At 46.9% G+C, this 18,650-nt stretch overlaps 1 protein-coding gene across 1 annotated transcript in view; it reads right to left on the bottom strand.

Moving 5' to 3' along the window:
- Nucleotides 1-1,153: 1,153 nt before the first annotated feature.
- Nucleotides 1,154-18,650, bottom strand: part of arg1 (arginase 1) — a 19,425-nt gene continuing 1,928 nt past the window's right edge. Inside the window, exons 3-8 of the mRNA XM_034558071.1 lie at nucleotides 17,204-17,378; nucleotides 14,965-15,124; nucleotides 6,300-6,394; nucleotides 6,126-6,230; nucleotides 1,522-1,658; nucleotides 1,154-1,451 (exon numbers count right to left, since the gene is read on the bottom strand). Of these exons, the coding sequence (XP_034413962.1) occupies nucleotides 1,288-1,451; nucleotides 1,522-1,658; nucleotides 6,126-6,230; nucleotides 6,300-6,394; nucleotides 14,965-15,124; nucleotides 17,204-17,378 (836 nt within the window). The 3' untranslated portion in view covers nucleotides 1,154-1,287. The remainder of the gene's footprint in view (nucleotides 1,452-1,521; nucleotides 1,659-6,125; nucleotides 6,231-6,299; nucleotides 6,395-14,964; nucleotides 15,125-17,203; nucleotides 17,379-18,650) is intronic.

The following is an 18,650-nucleotide window of genomic DNA, read 5'->3' on the forward strand; positions in this document are numbered from 1 at the left end:
TGTTAGAGGCCAGGACTGGAGTCATGTGAAGCCGTCTGTTAGAGGCCAGGACTGGAGTCATGTGAAGCCGTCTGTTAGAGGCCAGGACTGGAGTCATGTGAAGCCCTCTGTTAGAGGCCAGGACTGGAGTCATGTGAAGCCGTCTGTTAGAGGCCAGGACTGGAGTCATGTGAAGCCGTCTGTTAGAGGCCAGGACTGGAGTCACGTGAAGCCGTCTGTTAGAGGCCAGGACTGGAGTCACGTGAAGCCGCCTTCTAGAGGCCAGGACTGGAGTCATGTGATGGTCTGTTAGAGGCCAGGACTGGAGTCATGTGAAGCCGTCTGTTAGAGGCCAGGACTGGAGTCATGTGAAGCCGTCTGTTAGAGGCCAGGACTGGAGTCACGTGAAGCCGCCTTCTAGAGGCCAGGACTGGAGTCACGTGATGCCGTCTGTTAGAACCAGTCAGAAGCCGAGCTGCTGCATTCAGGACTAGTTGGAGGCGGGAGATGGATTTTTGATTAATGCCGGAAAGGAGGGAGTTACAGTAGTCGAGTCGGGAGAAAATTAGTGCATGAATGACTTTTTCCAGATCTGAGCGTGACAATATGGGTTTGATTTTTGAGATTATTCTTAATTGAAAGAAGCAGGACTGCTTTGGACTTTGGATGACCTACCTGAGGGGATAAGGCTAGCAGAATCAGTAGCTTCTTTTAAATCACTTCTTAAAACCCATTTTTATAGAACTGCTTTTAAGTGATGTCGTCCTTTTATGCAGTTCTTTGTTTGCCCTATTTTAATTTGTTTGTTCTGCTTTATTTTGTATTTGTATCTTTCTATTCCTCTATTGTGTTCATTGCATTGTATTTTCTGAAATGTTTACTTGTATTGATGTTATGTTTTTACTTTGCTTATATGTAGAGCACTTTGTAAACTCTGTTTTTAAAGGTGCTATATAAATAAATGTATTATTATAAATGTATTATTAAATCGTCTCAGACTTTCAAGAATAATAATTAAATATTGATTTCACTGGATTAAAATGTTTTTAATTACATTTTCACAATATAAAACATTGTTTTAAATGTATTTTGATGAATTGACACTTCAGGCAGTGGAATTAAAGTTCTATCAACAGAATATTAAACGTGTTACTCTTCTGAATAATGGATCAAATGGATAATTGATGCAAGTTGAACATCTTTGTTCAGAACTTGGTGCTCAGGTTATTGATCTCTGATGGTCCCTTCAGTTCCCGCAGGTGATAGGAGGCGTTCAGGTGTCCGTCGGTCCAGTAGGAGAGGCCGGCGTCAAGGCTCGGGCAGGCGGTACTCCGGCGGGTGGTTTCCGCCACGGCGGCGTCCGAAGCAGGCGAGCAGCAGGTCCACCGCGGTGCTGACGGTGGACTGGACCGCCTCCTCCGTCTGACCCCTCAGAGGATTCACCTCCACCAGGTCCACCGCCGACAGGAGACCTGCAGGACGGTAGCACGGACTCAGCGGGGGGTCGATGCTAAGCTACGCTAACCGGCTGCTGCAGCCCACCTGTCTGACCGAGGTGCTCGGCGATGTAGACCCCCTCCCTGTAGCTCAGCCCCCCCGCTACAGGGGTCCCCGTGGCCGGGGTCACTGACGGGTCGATGGCGTCGATGTCGTAGCTCAGGTGGATCGGTTTCTTCCCTCTGGACAAATAGAAAACAACATTTAATATTGTTTATAATATGTTTTATTATTATTGTTACTATTAATAATAATATTATTAGTATTTTTAATGTTTTCAGAAACTTTCAAATATACCTTCTCTTGTGTTGTACAGCTCAAAACCTGCATCAGGAGGAGCACCTGAATGCACCAGGAAGAAGGAGGAGGAGGAGGAGGAGGAGGAAGAAGAGGAAGAGGAGGAAGATGAAGAGGAGGAGGAGAAGAAGAAGAAGAAGAAGACGAAAAAGAAGAAGAAGCAGCAGAGGTTGAGGTTTAAGAGTCCTTTATTCCACTATCGCAAAAACATCAAAAACACTCTACAGCTTCATTTGAAAACCAAGTAAATAAAAAAGTCAAACATACAACCAAATATCACCAAAGAACAAAACAACAAACAAACAAACAAACAAATATATCCAAAGAACGAAAACAAATAAACAATCCCAATATTCAAAAATGTACCAGCAGCTCACCACCAGTACCCACTGAGCATAACATGCTCCCAGTAGTCCATTTATCCCTGAAAGCCTGAACATTGTCCACAGCCTGGTAGTAGGTGTGTTCCACCCTGAGTCGGGCTTTCAGCAGTCCCTTCAGAACCCTCACCGGATCCTCACTGCCAGCTCCCCTTGCCCCATTTTTCCGTGGCAACCAGATGGCCAACTTGGCAGAACCAGACACAAAGTTCACCAGTGTGTGGACAGCCTTCTTATTTATGCAATATTTCAGCCCAAAAATAAACAAAGTGAAAGAAAAGTCCTCTCCAAGACCCCGAAACCATCCCTTCAAAAGTTCAAAAAGGCCTGAGAGCCGAGGACACTGAACAAACAGGTGTTCCAGGGTTTCCGCCTCACAGCAGAAATAACACTCCATCCCAATGTGTGGATCTAGGTGTGCCCGGTATCTATTCGTGGCTATAGCCCCGTGCACTACCCTCCACTGGAGGTCTGCCGTCCGCTTCTCAATAGGAAGTTTGTACAAGCACCTCCAGCTGCCTTTTGGGGATGAAGCTGGGCCAAGGCACTCGATCCACCTCGACTCCTTCAACCCCGCCAGAGAGCACGTTCACAACCTTAACACACACTTCATAGATGGCTTTCTTCCCTACCGCCTGAAACTTGCCCAGACGAGGGGTTGCTAATGTCATATTCTCCCCCTCCTGCCAGTCCCCCACAGCTGGGGCAATGAGCAGGGTGGGGGGGGGTGTACTCCATCCCTTCATCCCACCGGTCAGACAAAGCACGACTTCCTGCAGCAGCTCTTAGGTGCCGCGGCAGTGCGGCACAGACCTCCTCCACCATCCTGTCAGTCAGCCTGACAGACGTGATGTTAGCGTTCTGCCTGAAGCTGTTGATGACATCTTCACCAAGTGTCCCATCTTAGTGCAGCCGGCTTCTCTCAGCCGCGTTCGCATACTGGCAGACTGCAGTGTTTTAGTGCTTATGAAACTGTTGAAGAACAAAGGTTCCTCCAGCAGCCACACGCCCGGAGTCTCATCCGCTTCACGTGAGATGTTAAGAACATGCCAGGCCTGCAGAACAGAGCTGTAAAACGGCGTTAGACCGGACAGGTCCACTACTTCAGGCTGTAAGAGAAAAAGCTGTTTATCATACCCCAACCGCCCGGCTCTTCTCAGTAGCAGTCGAGCAGCATCTATCCAGCTGGGGCCACAGCCATAGAGCAGCCTCTGTGTAGTCCGAAGTCTGAAAGAGGCAATCTTGGACTGGATATGGATGAGACCCTGCCCCCCCTCTGCCACCGGCAGATAGAGAGCTGCCGCACAAACCCAGTGCCGGCCAGACCAGAAGAAGTCCATGACAGACTTCTGTATCTCTGTCATGAGGCCACTTGGTGGTGTCAGCGCAATGAGCCTGTGCCAAAGAGTCGAGGCAACCAAATTATTAGCAACCAGAACTCTTCCCCTATATGACAGCTGGGGCAGTAACCATCTCCACCTAGAGAACCAAGCACACACCTTCTCCTTCACTCCCACCCAGTTCCTTTTCTGATACTCCTCAGAGCCTAAAAACACACCCAACACCTGTAGTCCCTCTTTCCCCCACTGAAGCCCTGCAGGCAGGTGAGGCACAAGCTGCTGTCTCCACTGTCACAACAAAGCTTCAGATTTGTCCCAGTTCACCCGTGCAGATGAAGCCTTCTCATAAAGAGACAGAGTATCCCTCAGACAGTGAACATCTCCCTGGTCCCTGATGAAGATGTTTACATCATCAGCATACGCAGACACAGCGAGGGGACGCAAAGACTGGAAGACCCAGCCAGTGAAAACCCAGCGAGTTGACTTCTCAACCTGCACAACAGTGGCTCAAAAGCAAGGCTGTACAGCTGCCCTGAGATAGGACAACCCTGCCTTATCCCCCGCCGTACAGGGATCGGTCGACTCAGCCCAGCTCCCATCTTCACCATACATTCAGCACCCTTATACAACAAACCCACCCACGCCACAAAACCCTCACCAAGCCCAAAAGCCCTAAGTGCAGAGAACAGGTAAGTGTGGTTAACCCTGTCAAAAGCCTTCTCTTGATGCAGTGAAACAATGCCAACATCTACATCATGGGATTTACACACATCAAGCACATCACGCATTAGAACAATATTGTCCATGACTGTTCTCTCTGGGATACAGTATGTTTGGTCACTGTCTACAACTACTTCCAGGTAGTCTCTTAGTCTGTTGGACAAGGCTCTGGAAAGCACCTTATAGTCTGTACAAAGCAGGGCCACTGGTCTCCAGTTCTTAAGAAGAGCCAAGTCGCCCTTCTTGGGCATCAAGGAGAGGACCGCCCGCTGGCAGGAAACAGGTAGTGATCCTGTTTGAAAACTTTCCACCAACACACAATGTAAGTCAGAACCAACGCTGTCCCAGAATTGTTTAAAGAAGTCTGTGGAGAGGCCGTCAATTCCCGGAGTCTTTCCTGAAGACATCTGCTTCACAGCAGCCGTCAGCTCTCCATCCAGCGCCGTCCTCTCTGAAGGACTGAGCTGTGGAAGACCCTCCAGGAGCTCCTTACGGCTCTCCTCACAGCATTGCTCTTCCCCAAACAGAGAAGCGTAGAAATCCACAGCATGGGTTCTCATCTGGGCTGCACGGTGGTGTAGTGGCTAGCACTGTCGCCTCACAGCAAGAGGGCCGCGGGTTCGATTCCCGGTCGGAGCGGTCCTTCTGTGTGGAGTTTGCATGTTCTCCCCGTGGCAGCGTGGGTTCTCTCCGGGCTCTCCGGCTTCCTCCCACAGTCCAAAGACATGCTGCAGGTTAATTGATCTCTAAATTGCCCATAGGTGTGAATGTGAGAGTGAATGGTTGTATGTCCCTACATGTGCCCTCGATGGACTGGCGGCCTGTCCAGGGTGTCCCCTGCCTTCGCCCTATGTCAGCTGGGATAGGCTCCAGCGCCCCGCGACCCTAATGAGGATAAGCGGTATTGAAAATGGATGGATGGATGGGTTCTCATCTCTCCTTGGTCAGTGGTTACCCTGCCTCCTGGGAGCTTCAGGCAGGCCATTCGCTTCCTTGGGGCATCCATGTCCTTCAGTTGGAGAAAACGGGACCTAACTAGGGCTCCCTTCACCCTCTCATGCAGGAAGGAGCTCAACTCCGACCTCCTCTCCTTCAGCAGTCGACCCGCACTGGGATCCGGGTGTCTCTGGAAGCCCTCCTCGATGCTCTTTATGTTGGCTTCCAGGTCTTTGACAGCAGACTTAATTCTAGTGGTGGTGTTTGCGGTGTACTGCTGAGTCAGCGAGGTCCACCCCAACAACAGGACCCGCTACGTCAGCGAGGTCCACCCCAACAACAGGACCCGCTACGTCAGCGAGGTCCACCGCATCAACCGCCGCGAGAGCAGCCGCAGCCGCACCAGCAGAACCCGCCGCGAGAAACGGCGCATCCGCGGCGATCGCCACGTCCGCGGCCAGGGCTTCCGCACTCTTCTGCTGCTTATGCGGACACGAGAAGCGCTTGTGACCCACGTCTCCGCACTCAAAACACTTAATCCGCTAGCGAACTTCCCAAACCTGCGCAGTTCAACCTCTAACAGCTCTTCATGAACACGACCACCGCCTTGTTCATCCTCGAGGCGAAGGAAAGGTTGTCGTGTCCGACCTGCTCCCCGACAGCCAGCAGCACCTCCTCCACCGACACGCTGCTGTCCGGCGGAACGACCCGGGCTCCCTACTGGAGGGTCGGGCGTGACGTCTCAGAGGACGCCATCCCCCCACACAACCCCCAAGAACACACTACTACCTGCTCTGTACCTCACCTGATCATGCGCGAGGACGGAAAACCAGACAAGAACCACAAAGCAGTGAACTCCGCACCACGCTCACTCACACAACCGGAAACGGAAGGAGAAGAAGAAGAAGAAGGAGAAGAAGAAGAAGAAGAAAAAGCAGAAGAAGAAGAAGGGTTTCCTGTGAAACAGGAAGTCTACCTGGCCGTCAGGTAGTCGCAGGTCTCCTCCATGACTCTGGCGACGCCGAGCTGGTCCACCTCCCTCATGGAGAACACCTTCACGCCCAGCAGCTTCAGGATGTAGCTGTGGAACACGACTCGTCAGCTGGAGAGTCTTCATCACAAAGTTCTGAGAGGAAGGACGGGAACCTACTGCTCTGCTGGGTCCACGTCCCTCAGGCCCACGTAGACCAGGTCTCTGGCCCACACACAGGGTCTGATCCACGAGAAGCTGGGCAGGGCAGGCATCTGGAGACAGAAGGACCTTAACTTCACCACTTTAACTTCACCACCTTAACTTCACCACTTTAACTTCACCACTTTAACTTCACCACCTTAACTTCACCACCTTAACTTCACCACCTTAACTTCACCACCTTAACTTCACCACTTTAACTTCACCACTTTAACTTCACCACCTTAACTTCACCACCTTAACTTCACCACCTTAACTTCACCACTTTGTCAGCTAGGACACTGACCTTGTCAGCTAGGACAATGACCTTGTCAGCTAGAACACTGACCTTGTCAAGTCGGACACTGACTTTGTCAGCTAGGACACTGACCTTGTCAGCTAGAACACTGACTTTGTCAGCTAGGACACTGACCTTGTCAGCTAGGACACTGACCTTGTCAAGTCGGACACTGACTTCGTCAGCTAGGACACTGACCTTGTCAGCTAGGACACTGACCTTGTCAAGTCGGACACTGACTTCGTCAGCTAGGACACTGACCTTGTCAAGTCAGACAATGACCTTGTCAGCTAGGACACTGACCTTGTCAAGTCAGACAATGACCTTGTCAGCTAGGACACTGACTTTGTCAGCTAGGACACTGACCTTGTCAAGTCGGACACTGACTTCGTCAGCTAGGACACTGACCTTGTCAAGTCAGACAATGACCTTGTCAGCTAGGACACTGACCGTGTCAAGTCAGACAATGACCTTGTCAGCTAGGACACTGACTTTGTCAGCTAGGACACTGACCTTGTCAAGTCGGACACTGACCTTGTCAGCTAGGACACTGACCTTGTCAAGTCGGACACTGACCTTGTCAGCTAGAACACTGACCTTGTCAGCTAGGACACTGACCTGGTCAGCTAGAACACTGACCTTGTCAGCTAGGACGCTGACCTTGTCAGCTAGGACACTGACCTTGTCAGCTAGAACACTGACCTTGTCAAGTCGGACACTGACCTTGTCAGCTAGGACACTGACCTTGTCAAGTCGGACAATGACCTTGTCAGCTAGAACACTGACCTTGTCAGCTAGGACACTGACCTTGTCAGCTAGAACACTGACTTCGTCAGCTAGAACACTGACCTTGTCAGCTAGGACACTGACCTTGTCAGCTAGAACACTGACCGTGTCAGCTAGAACACTGACTTCGTCAGCTAGAACACTGACCTTGTCAGCTAGAACACTGACCTTGTAAGCTAGGACATTGACCTTGTCAAGTCGGACAAATACCTTGTCATCTAGGACACTGACCTTGTCAGCTAGAACACTGACCTTGTCAAGTCGGACACTGACCTTGTCAAGTCGGACAATTACCTTGTCAGCTAGAACACTGACCTTGTAAGCTAGGACACTGACCTTGTCAGCTAGGACACTGACCTTGTCAGCTAGGACACTGACTTCGTCAGCTAGGACACTGACCTTGTCAAGTCAGACAATGACCTTGTCAGCTAGGACACTGACTTTGTCAGCTAGGACACTGACCTTGTCAAGTCGGACACTGACTTCGTCAGCTAGGACACTGACCTTGTCAAGTCAGACAATGACCTTGTCAGCTAGGACACTGACCGTGTCAAGTCAGACAATGACCTTGTCAGCTAGGACACTGACTTTGTCAGCTAGGACACTGACCTTGTCAAGTCGGACACTGACCTTGTCAGCTAGGACACTGACCTTGTCAAGTCGGACACTGACCTTGTCAGCTAGAACACTGACCTTGTCAGCTAGGACACTGACCTTGTCAGCTAGGACGCTGACCTTGTCAAGTCGGACACTGACCTTGTCAGCTAGGACACTGACCTTGTCAGCTAGGACACTGACCTTGTCAGCTAGAACACTGACTTCGTCAGTTAGAACACTGACCTTGTCAGCTAGGACACTGACCTTGTCAGCTAGAACACTGACTTCGTCAGCTAGAACACTGACTTCGTCAGCTAGAACACTGACCGTGTCAGCTAGAACACTGACTTCGTCAGCTAGAACACTGACCTTGTCAGCTAGAACACTGACCTTGTAAGCTAGGACATTGACCTTGTCAAGTCGGACAATTACCTTGTCAGCTAGGACACTGACCTTGTCAGCTAGAACACTGACCTTGTCAAGTCGGACACTGACCTTGTCAAGTCGGACAATTACCTTGTCAGCTAGAACACTGACCTTGTAAGCTAGGACACTGACCTTGTCAAGTCGGACACTGACTTCGTCAGCTAGGACACTGACCTTGTCAAGTCAGACAATGACCTTGTCAGCTAGGACACTGACCTTGTCAAGTCAGACAATGACCTTGTCAGCTAGGACACTGACTTTGTCAGCTAGGACACTGACCTTGTCAAGTCGGACAATTACCTTGTCAGCTAGGACACTGACCTTGTCAGCTAGAACACTGACCTTGTCAAGTCGGACACTGACCTTGTCAAGTCGGACAATTACCTTGTCAGCTAGAACACTGACCTTGTAAGCTAGGACACTGACCTTGTCAAGTCGGACACTGACTTCGTCAGCTAGGACACTGACCTTGTCAAGTCAGACAATGACCTTGTCAGCTAGGACACTGACCTTGTCAAGTCAGACAATGACCTTGTCAGCTAGGACACTGACTTTGTCAGCTAGGACACTGACCTTGTCAAGTCGGACACTGACTTCGTCAGCTAGGACACTGACCTTGTCAAGTCAGACAATGACCTTGTCAGCTAGGACACTGACCGTGTCAAGTCAGACAATGACCTTGTCAGCTAGGACACTGACTTTGTCAGCTAGGACACTGACCTTGTCAAGTCGGACACTGACCTTGTCAGCTAGGACACTGACCTTGTCAAGTCGGACACTGACCTTGTCAGCTAGGACACTGACCTTGTCAGCTAGAACACTGACCTTGTCAGCTAGGACGCTGACCTTGTCAAGTCGGACACTGACCTTGTCAGCTAGAACACTGACCTTGTCAAGTCGGACACTGACCTTGTCAGCTAGGACACTGACCTTGTCAAGTCGGACAATGACCTTGTCAGCTAGAACACTGACCTTGTCAGCTAGGACACTGACCTTGTCAGCTAGGACACTGACCTTGTCAGCTAGAACACTGACTTCGTCAGCTAGAACACTGACCTTGTCAGCTAGAACACTGACTTCGTCAGCTAGAACACTGACCTCGTCAGCTAGAACACTGACCGTGTCAGCTAGAACACTGACTTCGTCAGCTAGAACACTGACCTTGTCAGCTAGAACACTGACCTTGTAAGCTAGGACATTGACCTTGTCAAGTCGGACAATTACCTTGTCAGCTAGGACACTGACCTTGTCAGCTAGAACACTGACCTTGTCAAGTCGGACACTGACCTTGTCAAGTCGGACAATTACCTTGTCAAGTCGGACAATTACCTTGTCAGCTAGGACACTGACCTTGTCAGCTAGGACACTGACCTTGTCAGCTAGAACACTGACCTTGTCAGCTAGGACGCTGACCTTGTCAAGTCGGACACTGACCTTGTCAGCTAGAACACTGACCTTGTCAAGTCGGACACTGACCTTGTCAGCTAGGACACTGACCTTGTCAAGTCGGACAATGACCTTGTCAGCTAGAACACTGACCTTGTCAGCTAGGACACTGACCTTGTCAGCTAGGACACTGACCTTGTCAGCTAGAACACTGACTTCGTCAGCTAGAACACTGACCTTGTCAGCTAGGACACTGACCTTGTCAGCTAGAAAACTGACTTCGTCAGCTAGAACAATGACCTTGTCAGCTAGAACACTGACCTTGTAAGCTAGGACATTGACCTTGTCAAGTCGGACAAATACCTTGTCATCTAGGACACTGACCTTGTCAGCTAGAACACTGACCTTGTCAAGTCGGACACTGACCTTGTCAAGTCGGACAATTACCTTGTCAGCTAGAACACTGACCTTGTAAGCTAGGACACTGACCTTGTCAGCTAGGACACTGACCTTGTCAGCTAGGACACTGACTTCGTCAGCTAGGACACTGACCTTGTCAAGTCAGACAATGACCTTGTCAGCTAGGACACTGACCTTGTCAAGTCAGACAATGACCTTGTCAGCTAGGACACTGACTTTGTCAGCTAGGACACTGACCTTGTCAAGTCGGACACTGACCTTGTCAGCTAGGACACTGACCTTGTCAAGTCGGACACTGACCTTGTCAGCTAGAACACTGACCTTGTCAGCTAGGACACTGACCTTGTCAGCTAGGACGCTGACCTTGTCAAGTCGGACACTGACCTTGTCAGCTAGAACACTGACCTTGTCAAGTCGGACACTGACCTTGTCAGCTAGGACACTGACCTTGTCAAGTCGGACACTGACCTTGTCAGCTAGAACACTGACCTTGTCAGCTAGGACACTGACCTTGTCAGCTAGGACGCTGACCTTGTCAAGTCGGACACTGACCTTGTCAGCTAGGACACTGACCTTGTCAGCTAGAACACTGACTTCGTCAGCTAGAACACTGACCTCGTCAGCTAGAACACTGACCGTGTCAGCTAGAACACTGACTTCGTCAGCTAGAACACTGACCTTGTCAGCTAGAACACTGACCTTGTAAGCTAGGACATTGACCTTGTCAAGTCGGACAATTACCTTGTCAGCTAGGACACTGACCTTGTCAGCTAGAACACTGACCTTGTCAAGTCGGACACTGACCTTGTCAAGTCGGACAATTACCTTGTCAAGTCGGACAATTACCTTGTCAGCTAGGACACTGACCTTGTCAGCTAGGACACTGACCTTGTCAGCTAGAACACTGACCTTGTCAGCTAGGACGCTGACCTTGTCAAGTCGGACACTGACCTTGTCAGCTAGAACACTGACCTTGTCAAGTCGGACACTGACCTTGTCAGCTAGGACACTGACCTTGTCAAGTCGGACAATGACCTTGTCAGCTAGAACACTGACCTTGTCAGCTAGGACACTGACCTTGTCAGCTAGGACACTGACCTTGTCAGCTAGAACACTGACTTCGTCAGCTAGAACACTGACCTTGTCAGCTAGGACACTGACCTTGTCAGCTAGAAAACTGACTTCGTCAGCTAGAACACTGACCTTGTCAGCTAGAACACTGACCTTGTAAGCTAGGACATTGACCTTGTCAAGTCGGACAAATACCTTGTCATCTAGGACACTGACCTTGTCAGCTAGAACACTGACCTTGTCAAGTCGGACACTGACCTTGTCAAGTCGGACAATTACCTTGTCAGCTAGAACACTGACCTTGTAAGCTAGGACACTGACCTTGTCAGCTAGGACACTGACCTTGTCAGCTAGGACACTGACTTCGTCAGCTAGGACACTGACCTTGTCAAGTCAGACAATGACCTTGTCAGCTAGGACACTGACCTTGTCAAGTCAGACAATGACCTTGTCAGCTAGGACACTGACCTTGTCAAGTCGGACACTGACCTTGTCAGCTAGGACACTGACCTTGTCAAGTCGGACACTGACCTTGTCAGCTATAACACTGACCTTGTCAGCTAGGACACTGACCTTGTCAGCTAGGACGCTGACCTTGTCAAGTCGGACACTGACCTTGTCAGCTAGAACACTGACCTTGTCAAGTCGGACACTGACCTTGTCAGCTAGGACACTGACCTTGTCAAGTCGGACAATGACCTTGTCAGCTAGAACACTGACCTTGTCAGCTAGGACACTGACCTTGTCAGCTAGGACACTGACCTTGTCAGCTAGAACACTGACTTCGTCAGCTAGAACACTGACCTTGTCAGCTAGGACACTGACCTTGTCAGCTAGGACACTGACCTTGTCAGCTAGAACACTGACCTTGTCAGCTAGGACACTGACCTTGTCAGCTAGGACACTGACCTTGTCAGCTAGAACACTGACCTTGTAAGCTAGGACATTGACCTTGTCAAGTCGGACAATTACCTTGTCAGCTAGGACACTGACCTTGTCAGCTAGAACACTGACCTTGTCAAGTCGGACACTGACCTTGTCAAGTCGGACAATTACCTTGTCAGCTAGAACACTGACCTTGTAAGCTAGGACACTGACCTTGTCAAGTCGGACACTGACTTCGTCAGCTAGGACACTGACCTTGTCAAGTCAGACAATGACCTTGTCAGCTAGGACACTGACCGTGTCAAGTCAGACAATGACCTTGTCAGCTAGGACACTGACTTTGTCAGCTAGGACACTGACCTTGTCAAGTCGGACACTGACCTTGTCAGCTAGGACACTGACCTTGTCAAGTCGGACACTGACCTTGTCAGCTAGAACACTGACCTTGTCAGCTAGGACACTGACCTTGTCAGCTAGAACACTGACCTTGTCAAGTCGGACACTGACCTTGTCAGCTAGGACACTGACCTTGTCAAGTCGGACAATGACCTTGTCAGCTAGAACACTGACCTTGTCAGCTAGGACACTGACCTTGTCAGCTAGGACACTGACCTTGTCAGCTAGAACACTGACTTCGTCAGCTAGAACACTGACCTTGTCAGCTAGGACACTGACCTTGTCAGCTAGAAAACTGACTTCGTCAGCTAGAACACTGACCTTGTCAGCTAGAACACTGACCTTGTAAGCTAGGACATTGACCTTGTCAAGTCGGACAAATACCTTGTCATCTAGGACACTGACCTTGTCAGCTAGAACACTGACCTTGTCAAGTCGGACACTGACCTTGTCAAGTCGGACAATTACCTTGTCAGCTAGGACACTGACCTTGTCAGCTAGAACACTGACCTTGTCAAGTCGGACACTGACCTTGTCAAGTCGGACAATTACCTTGTCAAGTCGGACAATTACCTTGTCAGCTAGAACACTGACCTTGTAAGCTAGGACATTGACCTTGTCAAGTCGGACACTGACCTTGTCAGCTAGGACACTGACCTTGTCAGCTAGAACACTGACCTTGTCAGCTAGGACACTGACCTTGTCAGCTAGAACACTGACCTTGTCAGCTAGAACACTGACCTTGTAAGCTAGGACACTGACCTTGTCAGCTAGAACACTGACCTTGTCAGCTAGAACACTGACTTCGTCAGCTAGGACACTGACCTTGTCAGCTAGGACACTGACCTTGTCAGCTAGAACACTGACCTTGTCAGCTAGAACACTGACTTCGTCAGCTAGGACACTGACCTTGTCAGCTAGAACACTGACCTTGTCAGCTAGGACACTGACCTTGTCAGCTAGAACACTGACCTTGTAAGCTAGGACACTGACCTTGTCAGCTAGAACACTGACTTCGTCAGCTAGGACACTGACCTTGTCAGCTAGAACACTGACCTTGTAAGCTAGGACATTGACCTTGTCAAGTCGGACAATTACCTTGTCAGCTAGGACACTGACCTTGTCAGCTAGAACACTGACCTTGTCAAGTCGGACACTGACCTTGTCAGCTAGGACACTGACCTTGTCAGCTAGAACACTGACCTTGTCAGCTAGGACACTGACCTTGTCAGCTAGAACACTGACCTTGTCAGCTAGAACACTGACCTTGTAAGCTAGGACACTGACCTTGTCAGCTAGGACACTGACCTTGTCAGCTAGAACACTGACCTTGTCAGCTAGAACACTGACCTTGTAAGCTAGGACACTGACCTTGTCAGCTAGGACACTGACCTTGTCAGCTAGAACACTGACTTCGTCAGCTAGGACACTGACCTTGTCAGCTAGAACACTGACCTTGTCAGCTAGGACACTGACCTTGTCAGCTAGAACACTGACCTTGTCAGCTAGAACACTGACTTCGTCAGCTAGGACACTGACCTTGTCAGCTAGAACACTGACCTTGTCAGCTAGGACACTGACCTTGTCAGCTAGAACACTGACCTTGTAAGCTAGGACACTGACCTTGTCAGCTAGAACACTGACCTTGTCAGCTAGGACACTGACCTTGTCAGCTAGGACACTGACCTTGTCAGCTAGAACACTGACCTTGTCAGCTAGGACACTGACCTTGTCAAGTCGGACACTGACCTTGTCAGCTAGAACACTGACCTTGTCAGCTAGGACACTGACCTTGTCAGCTAGAACACTGACCTTGTAAGCTAGGACACTGACCTTGTCAGCTAGGACACTGACCTTGTCAGCTAGAACACTGACTTCGTCAGCTAGGACACTGACCTTGTCAGCTAGAACACTGACCTTGTCAGCTAGGACACTGACCTTGTCAGCTAGAACACTGACCTTGTCAGCTAGAACACTGACTTCGTCAGCTAGGACACTGACCTTGTCAGCTAGAACACTGACCTTGTAAGCTAGGACATTGACCTTGTCAAGTCGGACAATTACCTTGTCAGCTAGGACACTGACCTTGTCAGCTAGAACACTGACCTTGTCAAGTCGGACACTGACCTTGTCAAGTCGGACACTGACCTTGTCAGCTAGGACACTGACCTTGTCAGCTAGAACACTGACCTTGTCAGCTAGGACACTGACCTTGTCAGCTAGAACACTGACCTTGTCAGCTAGAACACTGACCTTGTAAGCTAGGACACTGACCTTGTCAGCTAGAACACTGACCTTGTCAGCTAGGACACTGACCTTGTCAGCTAGAACACTGACCTTGTAAGCTAGGACACTGACCTTGTCAGCTAGGACACTGACCTTGGGCTGCAGCTCGTGGAGGAGGTAGGACATCGACTGTCCGTGGATGTTTCCCGTGTACGAGCTCAGCGGCGTGTTGATGTCGGCGTGGGCGTCGACCCAGACGACGCTCAGATGTCCCACCGCCGCGGCGTGACCATGAATGGAGCCAATGGCCAGACTGATGGAGACAGAGACCCTCCTGAAGTACAGCTTCAAAGTACTATTACTATAGTAGTACTAGTACTGCTCTCCAGTACTTCATTACTCCAATACTTCTTCCTTTTTACGGCAGTGATGAAAATGATTCTCTAATATAATTTATCAATTTTCTGTTGGACAGTTCAAGTAGTACTCTGACCGTGTATTCACAGTAGTACTCTGACCGTGTATTCACAGTAGTACTCTGACCGTGTATTCACAGTAGTACTCTGATCGTGTATTCACAGTAGTACTCTGACCGTGTATTCACAGTAGTACTCTGACAGTGTATTCACAGTAGTACTCTGACCGTGTATTCACAGTAGTACTCTGACAGTGTATTCACAGTAGTACTCTGACCGTGTGTTCACAGTAGTACTCTGACAGTGTATTCACAGTAGTAGTAGTAGTACTCTGACCGTGTATTCACAGTAGTACTCTGACCGTGTGTTCACAGTAGTACTCTGACCGTGTGTTCACAGTAGTACTCTGACAGTGTATTCACAGTAGTAGTAGTAGTACTCTGACGGTGTATTCACAGTAGTACTCTGACGGTGTATTCACAGTAGTACTCTGACGGTGTATTCACAGTAGTACTGACCGTGTGTTCACAGTAGTACTCTGACGGTGTATTCACAGTAGTAGTAGTAGTACTCTGACGGTGTATTCACAGTAGTACTCTGACCGTGTATTCACAGTAGTACTCTGACGGTGTATTCACAGTAGTACTCTGACAGTGTATTCACAGTAGTACTCTGACAGTGTATTCACAGTAGTACTCTGACAGTGTATTCACAGTAGTACTCTGACAGTGTATTCACAGTAGTACTCTGACAGTGTATTCACAGTAGTACTCTGACGGTGTATTCACAGTAGTACTCTGACCGTGTATTCACAGTAGTACTCTGACAGTGTATTCACAGTAGTACTCTGACCGTGTATTCACAGTAGTACTCTGACAGTGTATTCACAGTAGTACTCTGACGGTGTATTCACAGTAGTACTCTGACGGTGTATTCACAGTAGTACTCTGACAGTGTATTCACAGTAGTACTCTGACGGTGTATTCACAGTAGTACTCTGACGGTGTATTCACAGTAGTACTCTGACTGTGTATTCACAGTAGTACTCTGACCGTGTATTCACAGTAGTACTCTGACGGTGTATTCACAGTAGTACTCTGACTGTGTTTTCACAGTAGTACTCTGACTGTGTATTCACAGTAGTACTCTGACTGTGTTTTCACAGTAGTACTCTGACAGTGTGTATTCACAGTAGTACTCTGACCGTGTTTTCACAGTAGTACTCTGACAGTGTGTATTCACAGTAGTACTCTGACCGTGTGTTCACAGTAGTACTCTGACAGTGTGTATTCACAGTAGTACTCTGACCGTGTTTTCACAGTAGTACTCTGACCGTGTTTTCACAGTAGTACTCTGACAGTGTGTTCACAGTAGTACTCTGACGGTGTTTTCACAGTAGTACTCTGACAGTGTATTCACAGTAGTACTCTGACAGTGTGTATTCACAGTAGTACTCTGACGGTGTATTCACAGTAGTAGTAGTAGTACTCTGACAGTGTGTATTCACAGTAGTACTCTGACTGTGTTTTCACAGTAGTAGTAGTAGTACTCTGACAGTGTATTCACAGTAGTACTCTGACAGTGTGTTTTCACAGTAGTACTCTGACAGTGTATTCACAGTAGTACTCTGACCGTGTTTTCACAGTAGTACTCTGACAGTGTGTTCACAGTAGTACTCTGACGGTGTTTTCACAGTAGTACTCTGACCGTGTTTTCACAGTAGTACTCTGACAGTGTGTTCACAGTAGTAGTAGTAGTACTCTGACAGTGTGTATTCACAGTAGTACTCTGACTGTGTTTTCACAGTAGTACTCTGACCGTGTTTTCACAGTAGTACTCTGACAGTGTGTTCACAGTAGTACTCTGACGGTGTTTTCACAGTAGTACTCTGACAGTGTATTCACAGTAGTAGTAGTAGTACTCTGACTGCAGTACAGGTCGAGGTAGTACTCGGTCTCCAGGTGTACTGGACTCACCTGTGGTCCCCTCCCAGCATCACTGTGGTGTGTCCGTCCCTCTTCACAGCCTGCACCGCCTCAGACAGCCTCCGGGTGGCGCTGCCCACCGCCCGCACGCGCTTCACCAGACCCGGCGGCTCGTCGTCCTCCAGGTCCTCGAACACCACATTCCCATAATCCTTCACTGCACAGCCTGCAGAGACTGCCTGTTATTATCATCATTAGTATCATTATAATTATTGTTATTATTATTATCAAAATAATTATTGTTATTAATATTATATTTATTGTTATTGTTATTATTACTATTATTATCATCATTATTATTAGTATCATTATAATTATTTGTATTATTACTATTACCATTATTATTTTTAATAGAATTTGTATTATCTCTATTGTTGTTATTATTATACTACTACTATTATTATTATTATTATTATTATCATTATTATTATTATAAGTATCATTTTATTATCATCATTAATATATTATTGTTATTATTGTTATTATTATTATCATGATTCACATTATGATTATTATTAGTATCCTTATAATGATTATTATCATCATTATTATTAGTATCATTATAATTATAGTTATTATTACTATTATCATTATTATTATAAGTATCAATTGTATTATCCTATTGTCATTATTCTTCTTCTTCTTATTCTTCTTCTTATTGTTATTATAATTATCATCATTATTATTAGTATCATTATAATTGTTATTGTTATTATTATCTTTTTCATTATTAGCATTATTGTTAGTGTAGTTTTTATTATTCCTATTGTTATTAGTATTATATTTGTATTATCATCATTATTAGTAGTATCATTATAATTATTGTCATTATTACTATTAGTATCATCACCATCATTACTGTTTATAATATTATAATTATAATAATAATATTATTAATTAATAGTATTATTATTATAATTATGATTGTGTGATTATTACTATTATTATTATCATTAGTACCATTATAATTATTGTTATTATTACTATTATTATTATGTTATGATTATTATTTTTATTATTACCATTATTATTAGTATCATAATTATTTGTATTATTACTATTATCATTATTATTTTTAATATAATTTTTACTATCCCTATTGTATTTATTATTATACTACTACTATTATTATCATTATTATTATTATACTACTACTATTATTATCATTATTATTATTATACTATTATTATTATCATTATTATTATTATAAGTATAATTTTATTATCATCATTAATATATTATTGTTATTATTATTATTATATTATTATTATTATTATCATGATTCATATTATGATTATTATTAGTATCCTTATAATGATTATGATGATGATTATTATCATCATTAGTATTAGTATAATTATAGTTATTATTACTATTATCATTATTATTAATATAAGTATCAATTGTATTATCCCTATTATCATTATTATAGTTATTA

Source organism: Cyclopterus lumpus, chromosome 19 (assembly GCF_009769545.1).
Source record: "Cyclopterus lumpus isolate fCycLum1 chromosome 19, fCycLum1.pri, whole genome shotgun sequence".
NCBI classification, from domain to species: Eukaryota; Metazoa; Chordata; class Actinopteri; order Perciformes; family Cyclopteridae; genus Cyclopterus; species Cyclopterus lumpus.